Source organism: Crinia signifera, chromosome 1 (genome assembly GCF_055691185.1).
Source record: "Crinia signifera chromosome 1, ASM5569118v1, whole genome shotgun sequence".
Taxonomy (NCBI): Eukaryota; Metazoa; Chordata; class Amphibia; order Anura; family Myobatrachidae; genus Crinia; species Crinia signifera.
In genome coordinates, this window is record NC_139217.1 from 72,441,571 (window position 1) to 72,464,430 (window position 22,860).

The 22,860-nt window shown below is 44.6% G+C and overlaps 1 protein-coding gene across 3 annotated transcripts in view; it reads right to left on the reverse strand.

Annotated features, from left to right (window-relative positions):
- The window catches only part of LOC146042070 (uncharacterized), a 378,004-nt gene that overhangs the window by 33,258 nt on the left and 321,886 nt on the right, over positions 1-22,860 (reverse strand). For all 3 annotated transcript variants that reach the window (XM_083162079.1, XM_083162014.1, XM_083162143.1), the window contains exons 17-18: positions 11,430-11,552; positions 5,294-5,395 (exon numbers count right to left, since the gene is read on the reverse strand). In XM_083162079.1, coding sequence (XP_083018205.1) covers positions 5,294-5,395; positions 11,430-11,552 — 225 coding nt within the window. The remainder of the gene's footprint in view (positions 1-5,293; positions 5,396-11,429; positions 11,553-22,860) is intronic.

The following is a 22,860-nucleotide window of genomic DNA, read 5'->3' on the forward strand; positions in this document are numbered from 1 at the left end:
TAAACCCCTATAGTGATTTGAGACAGCAAGTAGCTTCATCCATTCACACCTGAGCAAATATGTCCAAGTCCTGTCGGAAGGTGCTCACAATCAATAGATTTTTACACTGGGCACCAGTCAATGCAGCTGCGGTCTAGCCCAGGACTTACTTGGCGGCTGCGATGAATAAAAACATGACCGGACTGGCACTGATGTCACTCACCCTGCCCTACAATGCTTCGGCATGCCTGCGTTTTCCAGGCAACACCCAGCAGTTTCCTAGGCACGCCTAGCGTTTTTTCTCACATGGCCAGCGTTTTCCCTGACACTCCAATAAACAGAAATTCAAAATCGGCTAGTGTGGGAAAGTTGTGACTTGACCTGAATAAGAAACGTGCAAAAGCTTTTTGATCTGAGTCAACATCTTCTGAGAGACCTGAAGTTTCACTTTTTTGGTGAAAATAACGAAAACTGTGAAGATGCTCCGATTTGGTTAAAATTATGTCATGATGTCTTAGAGTGGTTTGTTAATACTTTCGCTTAGGTAAAAGAGAGTATGAGCTTGTCCTAGTGCAAAGTGACTGACTTTGGCGAGAGAAAAAATCAATTTCAATTGTGAATATGGTGTTTCTCCGGAACATGTTTTTTTTTTTGGGGGGGGGGGGGGGGGGGAGGGGGGGGGGAGATGATGCTCTGTAATTGATGTGATCAAGAAAAGAAACTTGGTGGAAAAACAAACTCTTTACTGAATGCTCCAGTAAGTTCAGTAACAATGCATTACACGCCGTTCTTTAGGTGCAGGATTTAAAACACTTCTGTTTATTGTCTTTACTTGTGGCAGTTTATTTGTTTGAAAAACAGTTTGCATCCCCTATGCTGGGAACATGAAAGGGCTGCATTATGGCATGGAATCGGTACATCTGTCAGACCAGACTTAGGTCTACAGTCATTAGGTCGACCCAGGAAGGTCGACTGGCCCCAAGGTCGACTTGGTTGAAGGTCGACATGGGTCAAGGTCGACATGACTCAAGGTCAACATGGGCCAAGGTCGACATGGGCCAAGGCCGACATGGTTTTAGGTCAACAGTCATTAGGTCGACATGAGTTTTTCACTGTTTTTTGACCCGAATGTCGACACAGTTGGAGTTGAACCGCAGCCCCTCGCATCGCTAGCTTCGCTCGCAATGCTTCGGGCATGGTGCCTTGCTACGCTTGGCACACTATTTTATTCTCCCACCATGCCCTAGTGGATGGTAGGGCATGAAATACCGCCTGTCGGCACATGTCGGCTCAAAAAACTGTGAAAAAATCATGTCGACCTAAACCCATGTCGACCTTAAGTCATGTCGACCATGACCCATGTCGACCTTTAACCCTGTTGACCTTGGGGCCAGTCGACCTTCCGGGGTCGACCTAATGACTGTTGACCTAAGTGTGGTCTGACAGATGACCGTTTCCCTATGGCATATAGTTATGGCAAAGATAAGCCAATATATTAACAGTTAAATACATTGAAGTGTATTATGATGTAATAAACAAATACATCTAATGCTTAGTGATATTTAAAATTATACATTAAACAGTTTACACTGTTACTTGTAATACTTATTGTAACAGTTACTGTTTTTCAATAACAGACTGCAACAGTTATTTCTTATAAGCAAGATCTGACAACCAGACACTCTTAAGGCCCATACACACTTGACGATTTTCAGCTGAAAATCGCTCAAAACAGCCGTTTTGAGCGATTTTCGGCTCAAAATCGCCCAGTGTGTATGCCCCGGAGATTGCCGACTAGCGATGATGCGCGCTCCCGCATCATCGCTAGGAAAGTGGTTCATCTGCTGGTTTTACCAGCAGATGAGGCGATGATGGATGGTTTTTCATCCATCATCGCCATGTGTGTACGCCTGCCGGCAGGGCCGGTGCAAGGCATCTAGGTGCCCTAGGCAAACCTGCAGGACACCGCCCCCCCCCCCCCCCTTCGGGCACGGCTCCTTCCGCACGCTGTCTCTCCTTGCCTGGCTCCAGGCTCCAACTGCATGGCGCGTAGACGCTACCCCCACCAGGCTCTATAATTAATAAAGTAATGAAACTACCGAGGGTGCAGGGGACTGCTTGCCCGTGTACCAGCTAGCCGCTGCGCTGACAGACAGTTCTGAATCCCCAGTTATCAGGCCTGCCTGCTACAGCGGGAAACTTTGTCACCCCTGTCAGTCAGTCAACTGCCTGTCAGCGTTACTTAATCCCCTGCCCGCCTCCCCACCCTGGACGGTCTGGACTGGACACCGACACACACGAGCGGGCGGCAGAGCAATGTACTGACTCCGGCGGGTGGAGGAGCGCCCGCCAGCCCAGCTACTTAGTGAAACACACTCACTATGTAGCTGGGCGGTCGGGCGGCGGCGGCTCCTCCACCCGCCAAAGTCAGTACATTGCTCTGCCGCCCGCATCATCATGTGTGTCGATATCCGGTCCAGACCATCCAGGGTGGGGAGGCGGGCAGGGGATCAACGCTGACAGGCAGTTGACTGACTGACAGGTGCTACGAAGTTTCCCGCTGTAGCAGGCAGGCCTGATAACTGGGGATTCGGAACTATCTGTCAGCGCAGCAGCTGGCTAGTATGCGGGCGGGCTCTGGCGGGGTTACTCACAAATAGCTGCTTGCTTGTTTCCTCTGCAGGCATGGCAGCTTCTCTGGGCATAGCTTCCTGCTGGCTGCTGCTTCTCCCCGGCTGCAGCTCACTACCGCCCCCTAGTGGCCGGCGCCCTAGGCAAATGCCTAACCTTGCCTAGTGGTGGCGCCAGCCCTGCCTGCCGGGCTGAAAGATTAACCACTTTCAGCCCGGCGGACCACCCCCCCGCCCCCTCGCCCCCCCCCCGCCCCCCCCCCGCCCCCTCGCCTGTCATACTCACGCCTGTCAGCTCTCCCTCTGGCCGGCTGGCGCTGCTGCTGCTGCTGCTGCTGCTGCTGCTCCCCGGCCAGGTTAAACACCCGGCTGGCCCCGCCCCCCTCCCTGCACAACACGGAGCAGACAGCACAGAAGTGCTGTCTGCCCAGCTAAACACTGACCACCAATGTTTATATATTTCTGCCCACTGCCACCAATGTGTTTATTTAAAGGCAGCAAATATTATATATAATATATATATTATTATAATATATATATATATATATATATATATATATATATATATATATATATATATTATAATATATATATATTATATATATATTATAATATATATATATATATATATATTATAATATATATATATATATATAATATATTATAATATATATATATATATATTATAATATATATATATATTATAATATATATTATAATATATATATATATATATATAATAATATAAAATATATATATATATTATAATATATATATATATTATAATAAATATATATATATATATATATATATATATATATATAGGCCAGGTAGCGCCCCAGGCGGGGGGGCGCTCCGGCACTACTCGCTCCACTGGGGAAGGGGGTGTGATGCGGGTGCCGCGTTGCTCCACGGGGTATCGCTCCGAGGGAGGGAAGGGGCTGCGGGTGATGCGGCCGGCGCTGCATGGCTCCACGGGGAGGAGGCTGGCGGGTGATGCGGTGAGGGCTGCCACGTCGGAACCCTTGAAATTCAAACCCAGCCCATTTATAATGAAAGATTTTCAGCAAAGTCTTTCGCCCTTCTGAAAATCTCTTGCTCTTTGGGGACAATAGCTCAGTGTGTACGCACTACTTTGGTGAAAGATATATCTATCAAAGATTTTGGCAAAGTCTTTTGAAATGAAAATCTTCAAGTGTGTATGGGCCTTAATTGATAAGACACCATGGGGCAGATGTATGAAAAATGGTTATGGGGGAGAAGGGGTATCAGCGCACGTTATGTGCACTGATGCTGCTTCTCCCCTATGTATGATGGAGCCAGCGTGCGGTAAAGGACAGGGGCGCTATGCACCCCTGTCCATATTGGTGCTGCTATCTAAATGATAGCAGGCCGAATGTATGAACGGTCAGCATCATTACTAGTGAAAAGGTAATGAGGCTTTTCTGTGAACTGTTGTATCACTGCCTTTTGGCCCTTATTCAAACCTGATAGCAGTAAAAATTTGTTCTCAAAATGGGCAAAAAAATGCTGCACTGCAGGGGGGGCAGATGTAACATGTGCAGAGTGAGTTACATATGGGTGAGGTGTGTTGAAACTGAAATCTAAATTGCAGTGTAAAAATAAAGCAGCCAGAATTTACCCTGCACAGAAACAAAATAACTCACACAAATCCTGCACCTAAAGAATGGAGTGTAATGCATTGTTACTGAACTTACTGGAGCATTCAGTAAAGAGTTTGTTGGACATTAGAAGACACATAGGTGCACTATTCTGTTAAAGGCAAACAAAAGGGATTTACCCTGTTTTTTTTCACCAAGTTTATTTTCTTGATCACATCAATTACAGAGCATCCTCTCCCCCCCAAAAAAAATATTCACAATTGTGACCATGAAAATGGGTCATTTATCAGGGATTTTTTCTCTTGCAAAAGTCAGTCACTTTGCACTAAGACAAGCTCGTACTCTCTTTTACTAAGCGAAAGTATATTAACAAACCACTCTAAGACATCCTGACATAATTTTAACTAGATCGGAGCATCTTCACAGTTTTCGTCATTTTCACCAAAAAAGTGAAACTTCAGGCCTCTTGCCAGAACAGCAGATGTTCACTCAGATCAAAATGCTTTTGCACATTTCTTATTCAGGTCAAGTCACAACTTTCCCACACTAGCCAATTTTGAATTTCTCAATTTCAGTTTTTCACTCCGCCCTACTGTTCACGCATGCGCATTGCGACTCTTGCGCATGCTCAGTCTACCGATGAAAGCCTGCGGTGCAAACTCGCAGTGGTGTGAATCAGGTCTGAATCAGGCCCACAGCTCCAAAAACCGAACCAATTACAGAGGCCAGCGCACATCCTTTGTATAAATGCCTCAAAGTATTGACTATACCATTCTTTGGATTAGCTTTTCTAATACCTCTTTTCCACTGCCAAAATAACTTGGGTTGCTGGGTCTACCCAGGTCAGTCACAGCTTGGTGTAAATGGGTCCTTGAAAAACAACTCTGGTTTAGTGACCTGGGAATCCAATATTTGCAGTGAATAATATACGGTTTTGATTTACATGTTTAGTTTTGTATTAAATGGTAAGAACGAGTAACTATAAATGTTTCGTTTCAGTCACTATACAGTATATTTTCATTAAGCAGTTACATTGCATGTTTATAATTTATGTGCACCAACCTTGAAGTCGTCAAGCAACTGATGTATGTTGTTTAGAATTGCAATGAAAATGACTTCTTGTTCTTTGTCCACATCATTAAAAAGAATGTTAAACAGACACACCTGAAAATAAAGCATGAGCAACTGCTTATTATTATTACTATATTTTTAAGGCATCACATAGTGAGGTCATGGGTTTGATTCCCATCATGGCTCTAACAGTGCGGAGTTTGTATATTCTCCCAGTACTTGCGTGGATTTTTCCGGGTACTCTGGTTTCCTCCCACAATCCAAAAATATACTGGTAGGTTAATTGGCTCCCAACAAAATTAACCCTAGAATGTCTGAGTGCGTGTACATGTGGTAGGGAATATAGATTGTAAGCTCCACTGGGGCAGAGACTGATATGAATGTTCAACTATACTCTGTAAAGTGCTGTGGAATATGTATGCGCTATATAAGAAACTGATAATAAATAATAAATAATGGTGGAAATAGAGCAAATAAGAGCAAGCCACTGTGCACCAAGACAATGTTGCACTGCAGGTAGGCCAGTTACAATGTTTGGGGATCTGCGCATATGGACCCGTTTTAAAGCCATGACGGGACAGCATTCTCGGCTGTAAACTTCCTGAACCCAGAAGTCCAGGTCTGGCCGGAAACCCCGTGCCTGTAACCATCATAAATTGTGACAGATAGTTGCTTTGATGATCTGAGTCTGTGTCCTCAGATGCAGCACTTGGAAACTTGCTACTGTTAATAGGATGCATGTATAGGAACAAGGCCAAGTGTAGAGTAATGCTCGATTTATAGATTCAGTGAATGTGCACCCAATGTAATGGTGATGATCCAGTGTCAGAGTTGCATATATGACTAGGAGACCAGGAGCATGGGTGGTAAGCATAGTACTAGGGGTATAACACAGGAAAAAAATGACCTTTGCATGAAAGCTTACAGATGTAGCGCCGCTCATTCGGCCTATCTATGGCGGTTATACACGTCACAATACCACAAAAACAACCAAAAACCTTAAATTAATAATTTAATAATTCTATCACAAGCCGCTTAAAGCATGATAACAGAGAATCCTATGACTGCTGTATATGTTCAAACAATCCTTAGAGATTACCATGGCAACACAAGCAGCTCCCCCTCCCTCAGAATTGAGGGACAGATGGAACCCAGATGAGGGACCTATGGGTATACGGGTCCCTAAAAGACACCCTAAAGCCCCTTTTAGAGGGGTCTATTAGAGTGATACCTTGCTGGCCTATTCCGGTGATAAACCCAGGACTTGCACCATATAACAATACACATAAAGAACATTTGTATTTGCGTGACATCTGTATTTTCTCCTCTTTCTTTGTTTCCCCACCATCAGGACAAATCACACTAGAACACAAGTTGAGCGCTTTGTATTCTTGTAATTTACTTTTCTATGGTTCTTGTGCATGAAAAAAATATAATAACAATAAAAAACATTGTTCCTAGCACCTCCATATTACTATTTGAGTAATAAGTAGCACTTGCGTACTCAATAACACTTTGTGTACTAAGTTGCACGAACAGCTTTTATTGTACTCTGCTGCAACAGTTACAGCTGTAAGTGATATCTTTATAAGTATAATGGGGAGAGATAAAAGATCCTTCCTAAGTTCCTGGATGCCAAAACACTGTGTTTAGCCTCTCTAAACAGTATTTCCTATGTGCGGTACTCAGTAGTAATGAGCTAGGTGGACAATTGGAGGGGACCCTACCTACGGTAGCTTGGTCTTCCCTTGCTGATGTCATATACTACTACTGACATATCACTACTTCTTAGGCTGCTCTGAAAGCCAAGAGTCTCCTCTTTCATATGGTACCAGTCCCCCGAAGTGTGGCGAGCTCAGCGAGCCCCGCAAGGGGACGCGGATACCTTCACAGGTATCCGCGTCCCCTCGCGGGCTTCACAGGTATCCGAGTCCCCTCACGGGGCTCGCTGCGCTCGCCACGCTTCGGGTTCGGTGGCTCGCTGCGCTCGCCACACTTTCTATTCTCAACTCCACGCCGACGTGGATAGTGGGGGTATGAAAAAGTCGTAGGACGTGTACCACCGCCCCTCGCCACGCTTCGGGTTGGCGTGGATAGTGGAATTAACAAGGTTAACAGCTGTTATGTCGACTAGTGTCATTGTGAACAGGTTTAGGAATGTTATACAGTGCACCCCTATGTACCCCTACACCCTACCAAATTCAGACGCATTAGCGTCTGAATCCAGATAACCCCCTTCTTAGCAGCTTGCAAGGACTCGGGTTTCAGACGCTAAAGCGTCTACATTACGCTACGCTGATAAAGTAGCGCTGCGCAGAGAACAGCTAGAGTGGCACGCACACACACTACGCTTGTAAAGTAGCACTGAGAACAGATAGAGCGGTACCAACACAAGTACCAAAAAAAATTGACACTGTAGTCAAACACAGGTTTTCAGTGTGCAGAGCGGTACAGTTATCCACTACCCTACGCCACTTGGTGATGTGTATAGCCTCTAGAGTGATTGTAAGCTTGCGAGCAGGGCTCTCCTACCTCCATGTCGGTTTGTATCTACCCAGTTTGTTTAATCACTGTTGTTTCCAATTGTAAAGTGCAATGGAATATGCTGCGCTATATAAGAAACTGTAAATAAATAAAAAAATAAATAAATAAATAGAGAGCCCCTATTTAGAGGCAGCCGTAGCACTGTTGGAGAAACCTGAGTCGCAGGAGCATCGCAGACACTCCCAATGTTCACTGTTTTACTACACTACTTTACTGTCCCAATGTTCTACACTAGTTTAGTGTCCCAATGTTCATGTCTTCATAATATTCAGCATCGGCTACGTGAACGTGATTACTATTTGCCTATGGGACCGTGACACTACACAGCCCATTTGCGTGTATTGTACAGTACAGTTGGAGGCGCAGTGATGTTCACGGGGATGAGATGCACAAGCCTGTAGTATACTGTGTAAGCTAAACTGCCTGTCTACCGTACAATATCATGGACAAGACGACTTATCTGTATACCAAATAGATTGAGTGCAGCTTTGAACTACTGCACTCTGCTCTGAACACACGGTCAGTTCCGCCTGATAAATTGGAAGAGGACTGATTTATTGAGAGCCTCTGCTCCTTCTTATATTGGGTTCATTCACTCCCAGGGGTGGAAGGGGTTAATGCAAATGTAACCTATTTAGCATGTACAGGAGGGTTGATAATGTTCTATATATAAAGAGGTCATTAGTTCTTATAAACAAATTTATCTATACATATACAGCCATCCTCATCTAGCTCTTTAATAGAATTAAGTGAGCCAGAGCTGTCGGACTTAATCCTCTGCTAATCCCCTACTGTATTGTTCTATGTATTGTACTGCAGCTGAGAACAATAGGCCTTGGCTCACCATAGCTCACCATGGCTATCCAGAGAAGGCTAGCTGAAGAATGCTCCATCTGTATGTAACACTTTCATAAATCTGCATCCTTGCAACCTGTGTTCATGCAAGTTTAGTGCTGTATCTTAGGTTGCTAGAGTTGTTTAAATAGCTCTGGTTTAGACTTTAAGCAGACGTATAACACATACATGGGGCTGTTGCCAGTGTTGAGATCCTATGGGAGATATATTGCGTATTGCAGAAATGAAAACTAGTCCTCTATAGAGCACTAATATAAACAGGTTCCCTTCTCTTCATACTGTAGTATACTGTGTAAGCTTGCTCCACTTGGAAAATGGCGGGGTTCCATTGGTACAGTATATCAATCGGCCGCTAGATTGATGGCGATTTGCATTGCATGGTGAGCATCCACGCCCCTTGGCGGTCACGAGCGCAAGAAGAAAAGACGATCGCCAAAACCTCTGCAATGGCGGCAAGAATGAGAGGCGCTCCATCCATATATTCACAGGGAGAGGTGAACAGTTGTAAGGTAAACTGGGGAGAAAAGCATGCATGGAAAGGAGATGAAAGCAGAGATTCAGGAAGATGGATAGTAGACTTTAATGAAACTATGTTTTCAGTGCACATCTAAAGCTAGCAAGACTAGTAAAGCAAGCAAGACTATTTGCACAATGAGGTGGAGAAATTGGGTAGTTTGTATGTGAGTCTGAGAAGTTTGAACTAGTTTCTGAGGTATATAGAAGGCTTGTGAAGAAGGATACAAAAGGGACGGCAGAGATTTGTGTGCGGCAATTCTCTCCTTGAAGTGTTGGATTGTTTTGCCGACATAGAGGAGTCCGCAGGGGCATTTGATATAATAGACAACGTATCTACTGGAGCAGGTTGTGTAACGTGTGGCGGCTTGGAAACTGGTGACTACATGCTACACCCCAGAACAGGTGCCAAAATTCCCATTAGACACCCCTTAACCTGCACCAGTAGATACGACTGGAGGTGCACAGGTGTTTGCTGCACGAGGTACCCCCTGCTCACCTATAAATGTAAGTTTTCATGCACTGTTTTCTGATGTCTTGATAAAGGGCCAGGAGCCCGAAATGTTGACCCACAAAACTTGTGTCCTCAACTTATTCACCTCTAACCCTGCCGCCGTGCAGATTGAAAAATCTTACGAGTGCCCACCCACCTCTACGTATTACTATCCCCACCAGGATTGTGGGGCACCGAAGTTCGTATGCTCTGACAGTGAGTGCCAGGAATCCCTTCCTATATATATATATATATATATATATATATATATATATATATACACACACACATACATACATACATACATACATACAGGGGCGCCAACAGACCATATAATTGCAGCAGTGCTGCCCTGTGCTGCTGTATAATTGTAGCTGTGCTGCAGTATAATTGTAGTGGTGCTGCCGTATACTTGCAGTGGCGCTGCCGTATACTTGCAGTGGTGGTGTCCTGTGCTGCCATATAAAAATGATTCCAGCTCAGATATCACAAATCCTCAAGGAGAGTCCAAGTGTGCCCATGGTTGCGATTTCTAGGCCTGACCTTCCCAACACTGTACGGCGAGGAGGCTACTTTCACCATTTGCACACCCTCTGCAAGTGCTGTCAGCCTGTCCATTTGCTGACATTGAGATTGAGGATGTCACAGCCTACTGCTGCCGCTGCTGGGAGTCGATCATCATCCACTATTTTAAGTAAGCAATTGACTGTCCAACAGTCCTTTGTGAGGAAGATGAAGTATGTTGCAAAGAGGATTACTGAGGCCATAACAATTATGCTGGTGTTAGATTTGCATCTGTAATTAGTGCAATAAGATTTAGACAGTTTATGGACATACAGATGGGGCAGGTCCCATCTTTGAATTGGATGGGGATGGCGACGCCAGCCGCCATCCCCCGCCAGCGCCATCTCTTCCAGTGCTTCCCCCGGGTCACCGCCGGCTTGTCGGCGGTTACCCGGGGTCCCCGCCGCCTGCCCACACCCCCCCCCCAAACCTATCCGTCTCCCTGAAGCGGAGACGGACAGGGTTCCCGTCGCCCCGCCGACGGAGATTGAGACGCGTGTGCGCGCGAGACGCACGCGCGTCTCAGTCAGATGGTGCTGACATTCTGGCGATTCGCCAGCAAAGAAGAGGCCTGCCCCATCTGTATGCTCTTATTCTGGTTTACTCGCAAGGCTGCAAAATTTGCAGCTTTGCGAGTCTACCAGTCGCCACCCACCGACTGCACATCGACCGCAAATCTAATGGTGTGTACACACGGGAGCAATATTAGGTAAAATCGCTGGGAATATGGTCGCTGAGCGACCATATTGCCAGTGATTTGGAGCGCTCCCGTGTGCACTCCCTGCTGGTCGCTGGTAGCTGGAGCATGCTCCTGCGACCAGCGGCTTTCCCCTGCAATCACTGTGCCGGGAGGTCAGCGCAGCCCAGTGCCGCTGCTCCCTCCCTCCTCCCTTCACGGAGGTCAGAGCCGGGGAGATCAGCATTGATCTCCCCAGCCCCGTGCTGCTGCTCCCTCCCTCCTCCCTTCACGGAGGTCACTGCTCATCTCTAATAATTATATAACAGAGGCAGTTAAACCAGCGATGGAGCCTAATAAGAGCACGGTCATGTAGCTTTGTAGTGCTTTTTCAGACAGTTTGTGCTTCCACTACATAATTAAAATTGTGCAAACTATAATAGTGATTTGCCATTATTTTGCTAAATAAGCAATACCCTTACCTTGTATATAGGGTTTTTCCCACAAAAGTATGGATTGTACACACCAATTGTAGTTACTTTATCCTTCGCTGCATTCCAATTTGCCACTGCATTTTTCACTATTTCAGAAAAACTTTCTTTCACCTAAAAAAATACAATAAATATATTAATTGTATTATTTAAAGCACAACGTATTTTTCTATTATTGCTAGTGCATTAACAATTTTGTTAAATAATTACTGTAGGAGTACATTTTCTTGAATTTCTGCTTAAATATGAACACAAATGTGTTGATATCTAAAGCTGGCTAGATATTAGATGACATTGCAAAAGATACATTGTCACTCACACACACACAGTGACTTTACAACATATTTTAGAAATTGTTTTACATAAGTTATTGTCAGTGGCCACATCCAGGAGTATAGCTGTTGTTGGCGTTCTTCCTCAGATTGAACAAAGGACTTCGCTAATGACTCACGGGAGCGTGCATCATTAATGATATGGTGCGTACACATTAGACGATATAGAAAAAAATGTTGTTATGAGTGGTCGTCATCGTGCATATCTTTTAAAAAAACTAGTGCAGGGGTTCTCAAACTCAGTCCTCAGGACCCCACACAGTTCAGGTTTTCCAGGTCACCCTACAGGGGCACTCATTACTGACTGACACATTTTAAAAGATCCACAGGCGGAGCTAATTATTTCACTTGATACTGTGAGGAGACCTGCAAAACATGTACTGTGTGGGGTCCTGAGGACCGACTTTGAGAACCTGAGATCTAGTGTATATGCAGCTTCAATTTAGTCATAGAAAAAAATTCAGATAACTCAAACAATAACAACCAATATTGCAGTAGTAGTACCTTAGAGTAGTTCAAAACCCTCCAGCATTAAATGTCTTTGTCAGAATTAGTATGTGAACCTAGACTTTCAGCAAATGTTGTTACCACTTTCAGTAGCAATGACTTCAAAGAAACAATAAAGATAATAGTTACATTTGTGTGCAGTTTATATGTCCCCCCATATTTGTGTGGCTACTCCAGTTTCCTCTGCACTGTAAAAACTTACAGATATGTAAATTGACTGCTAGAATCAAAACCCCCCTGTGTTTGTGTATCAATGGGATAGGAATTATAGCGTGTAAGCTCCACTTGTGCAGGGACTGATGTAAATGACTGAAAAATCCTCTGCTAAGAGCTGTGTAATTAGTGTGTGCTATGTGGTAATAAAGGTAAAAAATAAAAGTTGATCAGTCTTGCACATTGGCAAAGGAATTTTGGCCCATTGCATAACTATTTCTACTCATTTATGTTGGCTGGGTCTCTAGCATAAACATCCCACTTAAGGTTGTTGAGGAGAAGTAAGGGTCAGGGAAGTGATGGAAGGAACAATGCACGTCCAATGCTGGCTTGTCCTGGGTGAGTGGCCAGACCATGGTAGTACAGAAATAGTGGGGCTAGGGCCAATGCCAACTATATTTAGGTCAGGGCCACTAAAATCATCCAATAGAGATTCTAGGGCCCCTGCCATTGTATAGTGATCCAGAGAGATTCAGACATGTACTGGAGACACTATCTACTCTCTCTAATAAGAAGGATTAAGAAATACCATGTTGACTTCCGGTGGGTGGGCCCGCAAAATCGGACGCATTTTAACAGAGCTCCTGGTTCCCCTGCCGCAGAACAACCTTCCCAGGGTCTCCATCTCCCCTGCGGGTGGCAAACATCAAGGGGATGCTGCCAGGATAAGTGCAGGCAAGGCGGCATACAAACTGTTGGCTCCCTGTGCTGCAGACGCCGGATCACAGGCTTGCTGGGAGAAGCCGGCGGCCATCTCACTAATAAAATCGAAGATTTGGAGAACCACTTGCGCCTTATCGTTCTTCCGGAATCAGTACACCCCTTAGAACTTCTACCTCTTTTTTCTGAATGTCTTCCTGAAACCTTGGGCATCACCACTTCACCCTCATCTTGCGTGGTGGAAAGAGCTCACCGCATTGGCCCCGATAAAAAATTACGACAATTAATGACCCCACTTAGATAAGCATTGCGTTATTATAAATATATTACATATTAACAATGGTCACAAACGCACTTCGCTCTCAACAAATACAACTTTATATACTCCATAGAGCATATATATCCGCTACGACACTGTCCAAGTTCAGTGGCAGTTCAGTTGATAGCTGCCCGAAGTGCGACCTCCTCCCAGGTACCTTTATACATCTATTATGGGAATGCTGGGAGGTGACCGAATTTTGGTGCAGAGTTATCCAAACCATTGTCGATACCGGCTTCTTGAAGGAAACTTTCACGGCAAAGTGTTGTATACTAGGAATAGCGGGCAACACAATCTTTGGTAATAAAAGATCATATATAAACAATCTCTGCTCTTTGGTGAAAGTTATTATAAGTAGAACTTGGATGTCCAATAAAGCCCCTGACTTTAATAAATGGACGTCGCTTTTCAACTATACCTATAAACAAGAAAAATGTATATATATTAGTCTAAACACTTTGGCCAAATTCGATCGGATTTGGCATTACTGGACGAAATCTCCTTTTTTTTAGGTGACTAATTATGTTAAATAACTGGTCTATTATACATGATGATATTAGCACCATATATATACACGTTTAATAATTTTTAGAGGTGCTCACTTTAGTATCTATGGTGCGGCCATATACTCACCCTACACTTGACGAGTTGAGAATTAGCAATGGGCACGATATTAACCCCTTCCCGACATTTGACGTACATTTACGTCATGGTCGGGATGTACTTCCCGACGCATGGCATAAATGTACGTCATGCATTTAAAGTGTCACCGCGTCTATAGATGCGGTGACAGAGGGGAGATGGCTGCTGTCCCTGACAGCAGACATCTTCCCTCATTGCCCAGGGGGGGCAGCGATGCCCCCCCACCCATCGGCGATCGCTGCGATTGGCTGTTCAAATGTGAACAGCCAATTGCAGCGTTTTCTGTGTACCGGCGAATAATGGCGCTCGGTAACACAGGGATCGGTGGTGATTGGTGCTGTTAAGTACAGCACCAATCACCACCGGGTGCAAAGGGGTCACTGGTGGTCACCCCACCTCACCCCACCTGCCCCAAAGGCTGTGATTGGACCGACGGACCAATCACAGCCATTACACCTCAGAGAAAATAACGGAGACAGCCCTGCAGCCGCCATTCCGGTCAGGAACAGCGTGCAGAGCGGTCTCCGTGCCCATCTGTCCTCTTATACTGACCTGATCAGCGTTGGTGGTGTGGTGGCATCCGTGCTGCCTGCTGCTGGTGCTTCCTGGTTGTTGGTGCTTCCTGGTTGTTGTGCTGCTGCTGCGTCATTGTGTAATATAATTTTGTCTCTGCTGCCCCCTGCTGCCCCCCTTTGGTGCTGATCAGTATAAATTAACTGATCAGCAACTTTTTGGGCGTGCAGGTTTTTTTTTATATATATACCCCGTCAGGTTGCGCGCCTGCATATATAGGTATATATACCCCTCACTGCTAATCAGTGTTGCATCACTGATCAGCATTTTTAAAAAAAAGGGTGCTGTGGGGTCTTTTTTTTCAATTTTTTACACCCACTGTGATTTTGTGGGTGTCCTGTGGCCGCTGAGCACTGATCAGTGACGTACATCACTGATCAGCATTTTTGGCACAGGGTTGATCTAATTTTTTTTTTTTTGGATCAAATTCCTGTTGCCTTTGACTGATCAGCAGTTTTTTTTAATTTTTTTTTTTTTGAGGGTGCTGTGGGGTCTTTTTTTATTTTTTTTTACACCCACGGTGATTTTGTGGGTGTCCTGTGGCCGCTGAGCGCTGATCAGTGACGTACATCACTGATCAGCATTTTCGGCACAGGGTTGATCTAATTTTTTTTTTTGGATCAAATTCCTGTTGCCTTTGACTGATCAGCAGTTTTTTTTTTATTTATTTTTTTTGGAGGGTGCTGTGGGGTCTTTTTAAAAAATTTTTTTACACCCACGGTGATTTTGTGGGTGTCCTGTGGCCGCTGAGCGCTGATCAGTGACGGACGTTACTGACCAACATCTGTGCTCAATTTTTGGCGCAGGAGCTTTTTTTTTTTTCTTTTAACCCCTTCAAGGTTGTACCGAAAGCTGCCTTGAAGCTGCTGCCCCTTAAGTGCACTTACACGTGTTAAAGCACTACATACACACTACATACCCCCCGTGTTGAAATAAAGTTTGTACCCCCCCTACACTATACACGTGTTGAAACACTACACTTACACAAACACAAAAATAATAAAAATGTCCCAATCATCCCAAAGACTGTTTTCAGCGGAGGAGGCATATGCCCTTATTGCCTCTGACACTGACACAGCCAGTGATGAAAGCGATGAATTTATCGCATTGGTCTTAACCTCCTCTTCCTCCTCTAGTGATGAGGGACCCCCTCAAAGACGCCCCCGTAGAGCAGCTGAGACCCCCCCCCCCCAATGATTGATCTCGTATGGACCCCACCACCAGACAATTTTGAGCCCCAGGTTCCTGAGTTTTTGGCCAACCCAGGAATCCAATTTGATACTACAGGCCTCAAAGAAATTGACTTTTTCAAAGTCTTTTTCTCTGATGATTTTATAAATTTAATGGTGGACCAAAGTAATTTATATGCCCAGCAGTTTATTGCCCAAAACCCCACGTCATCATTTGCTAGGTGGACCCCTGTAGATGCAGTAGAGATGATGACGTTTTGGGGTCTGGTGTTACATATGGGCATAGTTAAAAAGCCAGAAATTAGACAATATTGGAGTACAGATGTTCTGTACAGCACCCCACTTCATCGTATGGCCATGACCCGGACTCGTTTTGAGACGATCCTTAAATTTTTGCATTACAACGATAATGCACAGTGCCCACCCAGAGATGATCCCACCTTTGACCGGCTATTCAAAGTCAGGCCGGTCATTGATCATTTCAGCGCCAAATTTGCTGAGATGTACATCCCCGAAAAATTCATTTGTGTAGACGAGTCACTTATACATTTTAAAGGAAGGGTTAAATTCCGCCAGTACCTTCCCAATAAGAGGGCAAGGTATGGCATAAAAATGTATAAGCTGTGCGAAAGTACCTCAGGGTACACCCACAGGTTTAGGGTATATGAAGGGAAGGACACAAGAATTGAACCGCCAGAATGCCCCCCCCTCCCTCGTAGGTGTTAGTGGAAAGATTGTCTGGGATTTAGTGCACCCCTTCCTGGATAAGGGTTATCACCTCTATGTGGATAACTTTTACACCAGCATCCCCCTGTTTAAGGCCCTTGGTTCAAGAGGTACAGCAGCTTGCGGTACAGTGCGCAAGAACCAAAGAGGCCTCCCAAAAACGCACGTTGCCCAATTACTGAGAAAGGGTGAAAGCAGGGCACAATCCACCGAAAATATGTTGTTGGTCAAATATAAGGACAAGAGGGATGTCCTTATACTGACAACAATTCACGGAGACAGTACCACCTCCGTCCCTGTACGAGGTACCAGTACCCACACCTCAAAACCTATTTGTATCCTAGATTACAATAAGTACATGGGCGGAGTGGATCTTTCAGATCAGGTACTGAAGCCGTACAGTGCCCTGCGGAAAACAAAAATCTGGTATAAGAAGCTGGCCGTGTATATCATCCAGATGGCACTGTATAACGCTTACGTACTATTCCGTTCTACCAGCCAGACGGGGACATTTATGCACTTTCAAGAGGAAGTCATAAAGGGCCTAATATTTGGGAACCAGCAGGCAGAGGGCCCCAGTACTTCTAGTACTGGCCCCAGTACTTCTAGTACTGGCCCCCGTATTGTATCAGGGCAGCATTTTCCTAACGAAATCCCCTCCACTGGAAAAAAGGGCAGGACACAAAAAAGGTGCAAAGTTTGCTATAAAAAGGGAATAAGAAAGCAAACTATTTTCCACTGTGAAACTTGCCCCGACAAACCCGGCCTATGTATGAAGGAGTGTTTTAAAATATACCACACATCTATGGATTATTAGGTTCATCATTTCACCGTGCTTCGGGGGTCTTGCTAATGCGACATAGCACCCACCATTCATTCCACCAGAATCTGTGCTGCAAAATCCAAATATCACTCCTTCCCTTCTGAGTCCTGCCATGCACCCAAATGGTATTTTTTGGTCACATATGAGGCATTGCCGTACTCGGGAGAAATTGCGGCACAGATTTTGGGGTGCTTTGTCTCCTTCATTCCTTGTGAAAATGAAAAATTTTGAGCCAGAACTGCATTTTTGTGTAAAAAAATGTAATTTTTCATTTTCACAGCCCAGTTGTACCAAAATTGGTGAAACCCCTGGGGGTTTGAAATGTACACTATACCCCTAGATGAATTCCCTGAGGGGTGTAGTTTGCAAAATGGGGTCACTTGTGGGGGGGTTCCACTGTATTGGTGCTTCGGGGGTCTTGCTAATGCGACATAGCACCCACCATTCATTCCACTAGAATCTGTGCTGCAAAATACAAATATCACTCCTTCCCTTCTGAGTCCTGCCATGCACCCAAATGGTATTTTTTGGTCACATATGAGGCATTGCCGTACTCGGGAGAAATTGCGGCACAGATTTTGGGGTGCTTTGTCTCCTTCATTCCTTGTGAAAATGAAAAATTTTGAGCCAGAACTGCATTTTTGTGTAAAAAAATGTAATTTTTCATTTTCACAGCCCAGTTGTACCAAAATTGGTGAAACCCCTGGGGGTTTGAAATGTACACTATACCCCTAGATGAATTCCCTGAGGGGTGTAGTTTGCAAAATGGGGTCACTTGTGGGGGGTTCCACTGTATTGGTGCTTCGGGGGTCTTGCTAATGCGACATAGCACCCACCATTCATTCCACCAGAATCTGTGCTGCAAAATCCAAATATCACTCCTTCCCTTCTGAGTCCTGCCATGCACCCAAATGGTATTTTTTGGTCACATATGAGGCATTGCCGTACTCGGGAGAAATTGCGGCACAGATTTTGGGGTGCTTTGTCTCCTTCATTCCTTGTGAAAATGAAAAATTTTGAGCCAGAACTGCATTTTTGTGTAAAAAAAAATTATTTTTCATTTTCACAGCCCAGTTGTACCAAAATTGGTGAAACCCCTGGGGGTTTGAAATGTACACTATACCCCTAGATGAATTCCCTGAGGGGTGTAGTTTGCAAAATGGGGTCACTTGTGGGGGGTTTCCACTGTATTGGTGCTTCGGGGGTCTTGCTAATGCGACATAGCACCCACCATTCATTCCACCAGAATCTGTGCTGCAAAATCCAAATATCACTCCTTCCCTTCTGAGTCCTGCCATGCACCCAAACGGTATTCTTTGGTCACATATGAGGCATTGCCGTACTCGGGAGAAATTGCGGCACAGATTTTGGGGTGCTTTGTCTCCTTCATTCCTTGTGAAAATGAAAAATTTTGAGCCAGAACTGCATTTTTGTGTAAAAAAAAATTATTTTTCATTTTCACAGCCCAGTTGTACCAAAATTGGTGAAACCCCTGGGGGTTTGAAATGTACACTATACCCCTAGATGAATTCCCTGAGGGGTGTAGTTTGCAAAATGGGGTCACTTGTGGGGGGTTTCCACTGTATTGGTGCTTCGGGGGTCTTGCTAATGCGACATAGCACCCACCATTCATTCCACCAGAATCTGTGCTGCAAAATCCAAATATCACTCCTTCCCTTCTGAGTCCTGCCATGCACCCAAATGGTATTTTTTGGTCACATATGAGGCATTGCCGTACTCGGGAGAAATTGCGGCACAGATTTTTGGGTGCTTTGTCTCCTTCATTCCTTGTGAAAATGAAAAATTTTGAGCCAGAACTGCATTTTTGTGTAAAAAAAAATTTATTTTTCATTTTCACAGCCCAGTTGTACCAAAATTGGTGAAACCCCTGGGGGTTTGAAATGTACACTATACCCCTAGATGAATTCCCTGAGGGGTGTAGTTTGCAAAATGGGGTCACTTGTGGGGGGGTTCCACTGTATTGGTGCTTCGGGGGTCTTGCTAATGCGACATAGCACCCACCATTCATTCCACCAGAATCTGTGCTGCAAAATCCAAATATCACTCCTTCCCTTCTGAGTCCTGCCATGCACCCAAATGGTATTTTTTGGTCACATATGAGGCATTGCCGTACTCGGGAGAAATTGCGGCACAGATTTTGGGGTGCTTTGTCTCCTTCATTCCTTGTGAAAATGAAAAATTTTGAGCCAGAACTGCATTTTTGTGTAAAAAAAAATTATTTTTCATTTTCACAGCCCAGTTGTACCAAAATTGGTGAAACCCCTGGGGGTTTGAAATGTACACTATACCCCTAGATGAATTCCCTGAGGGGTGTAGTTTGCAAAATGGGGTCACTTGTGGGGGGTTTCCACTGTATTGGTGCTTCGGGGGTCTTGCTAATGCGACATAGCACCCACCATTCATTCCACCAGAATCTGTGCTGCAAAATCCAAATATCACTCCTTCCCTTCTGAGTCCTGCCATGCACCCAAACGGTATTCTTTGGTCACATATGAGGCATTGCCGTACTCGGGAGAAATTGCGGCACAGATTTGGGGGTGCTTTGTCTCCTTCATTCCTTGTGAAAATGAAAAATTTTGAGCCAGAACTGCATTTTTGTGTAAAAAAATGTAATTTTTCATTTTCACAGCCCAGTTGTACCAAAATTGGTGAAACCCCTGGGGGTTTTAAATGTACACTATACCCCTAGATGAATTCCCTGAGGGGTGTAGTTTGCAAAATGGGGTCACTTGTGGGGGAGGTTCCTAACTTTTAGCATCTTATGGTGCCTAGAATCCTACATGGTGCCTAAAAAATAATCTCATAAAAAGGAGGCTCCAAAATCAAGTAGGTGTTCCTTCTATTATGAATCCTGTGGTTTGGTCAACGTGCACACTAGGGCCACATATAGGATATTTATGAAAACAAAAGAATTGGGGGAATCAATTTTTAGTCACATTTCTCTAGTAAAATCTACTGTGTTCCTTAGAAAAATGTATTAAAATTGAAAATCTGCTAAAAAAATGAAATTTTGAAATTTCACCTACACTTTGTTTTAATTCCTGTGAAACACCTAAAGGGTTAACAAACTTCCAAAATGCTGTTTTGAATACTGTGAGGGGTGCAGTTTTTGAAATGGCATCATTTATGGGGGTGTCTCACATACAAGTCCCTCAAAGTCACATCAGAACTGAACTGGTCTCTAAAAAAATCAGTGTTTGAAATTTTCTTGAAAATTTGAGAATTTGCTATTCATATTTTAAGCCTCCTAGTGTCCAAAAAAATTAAAAGGAGGTTGAAATAATGATGGAAACATAAAGAAGACATATGGCCTTTGTTAGTTATTAACTATTTTGAGTGGTATGATTATTTGGTGTATATCAGCTTGTTTCGATATCATCTCGTCGACACAGTAAATTTAACACAGTTGTATATGTCATAATATGAGTAATGATAAAAACTTACTTGCACTTTTATTCCTTGACACTTTGACCTGCACTAATGATAGATAATGTAATACGATAATAATGTTTAGGTAGATTCGAAGAGTAAAGATTTTTTTGATACCACTAGAACAACCTTGTTAATATCTACCTATAGGCCAGGAAGCCAGAGGGTATTAGGTCAATGTCATACTTCGATAGCCCTAAGTACCCCATCGATACCAGTTCCAAATTTTTTTTTTATTGTTTGTTTGCCTCACATTAGGATGGCAATGTACAGTCAGGATGGGTGGAATACCCCTAGTTGGCTAAGCACCACCTTATCCACTTGCAAAGTTCCCTATGGCGAGTCACCCTAATTCACCTAAGATTGTGTGATTATGTTTGAAACTGTTAGGGGGGGTACACACCAGAACGATTAGGGCTCAATTCCATCAATCTGGATCCAATTCCGACCGATTGGATGCAGATTGTATGTAGATTGGGCATGTTTAGGTCCAATTCCGATCCGATTCCAATCCGATGCGCGTCCCCGCTGTCGTTTGGTCGTTTTACAGATCCTACCTGCTGCAGTGAGGATCTGTAAAAGATCCATTCAACTGGATACAGACTCAGATCGGATTGGGATCAGATTGGATGCAGATCGTTAGCAGATTGTGTGCACCCAACAGATCGTGCGAGCATCACACAATCTGCTAACAATCTACTAACAATCAGGATCGTTCTGGTGTGTACCAGGCCTTAGTCTATGCTGTTTGTTATTGATTTGGTTACTGTACATGTATTTACTGGCCTCTTCTCAGATGCAGGAGGGAGAGGACCAGAGAACTCTACCTTTATGTTTATCCTCCCCAATCTTCACTAGATTTTCTAAGCTTGCACATTTTCTTTACATATTGTGGCAGTTCTTAGAACTGTCATCTTGGGTTCAAAAAAATATTGAAAATTTTGACAGATTTATTTTATTACGTGTGCTTGCACTTATTACATGTGCTAAATTACAGACTTCTTGGTTTACAACTATTTAACGCTCAACATTTTTCTAAATGATGTCATTCTTGGTGGAGGCTGGGACAGTGAGACGGCTCCCACACTCAGTGCCGGTGTAAGCCACCCCAGCGCCCCAGGTGGGGTGGGTGGGGTTCACCCCGCCTGCTGCTCCACCCGGGGTGGGGAATTGCGGGCGCCGCTCACTGTGTGTGGGGGGGGTCCGTATTGCTACACACATGGGGGGGTCCAGCCATATTGCTACACTGTCAAAGGTTCGGGTCTGCGGCCCCCTCTGAGCGCTGCCGAAATGTTCCAAGGGGGGATGGGGGGTGTGCGGCCGTACCACCTCTGATCTGATGCAGGGGAGGCGTCACTTTTGCGGCGCCACTCACTTGGCTGCTCCACAGGGGAAGGGGGGTGCAGCAGCCCCACCGCTCACATGCCGCCGACCTGCTCCAGGTCCACGGGGGGTGATGCTCACCAGGCTCCACACTGGGGGGGGGGGCTGCTTCTAAGTGCCACCCTCTGGTAGCCTAAATGCCTAAAGCTGCCTAGTGGTGGTGCCGGCCCTGCCCACACTATGGTTCTGCCTTCCACGTTTCAATAGAGCAGGCATTGGTTGATAAGGGTTCACCTCCTACTACTACTTCTAACAACCTAACCCAAACTTCGCTTAGGGTGGTTTCTTGGAACGTGGAGGGATTGAACTCCCCAGTTAAGCGGAAAAAGGTCTTGAGACACGTAAAGAAACTCTGCCCAGATGTAATGTTTCTTCAAGAAAAAAATTTGAAATATCTGATCCAAACAGACTGTGTGACTCCTGGCTAGGTGACTTTAGAAGTGCATCCTTTACCTCAAAAACCAGAGGGGTTTTGAGTCTTTTTGCCAAATCTTTGAATTATAAGCTCAAGGATGAAAGGGTTAACCCTGAAGGCAGGTTTATATTCATAAAACTCCTCATTGAACAAGAACTGTTTACTTAAGCCCCAACAGGCCCAAACACA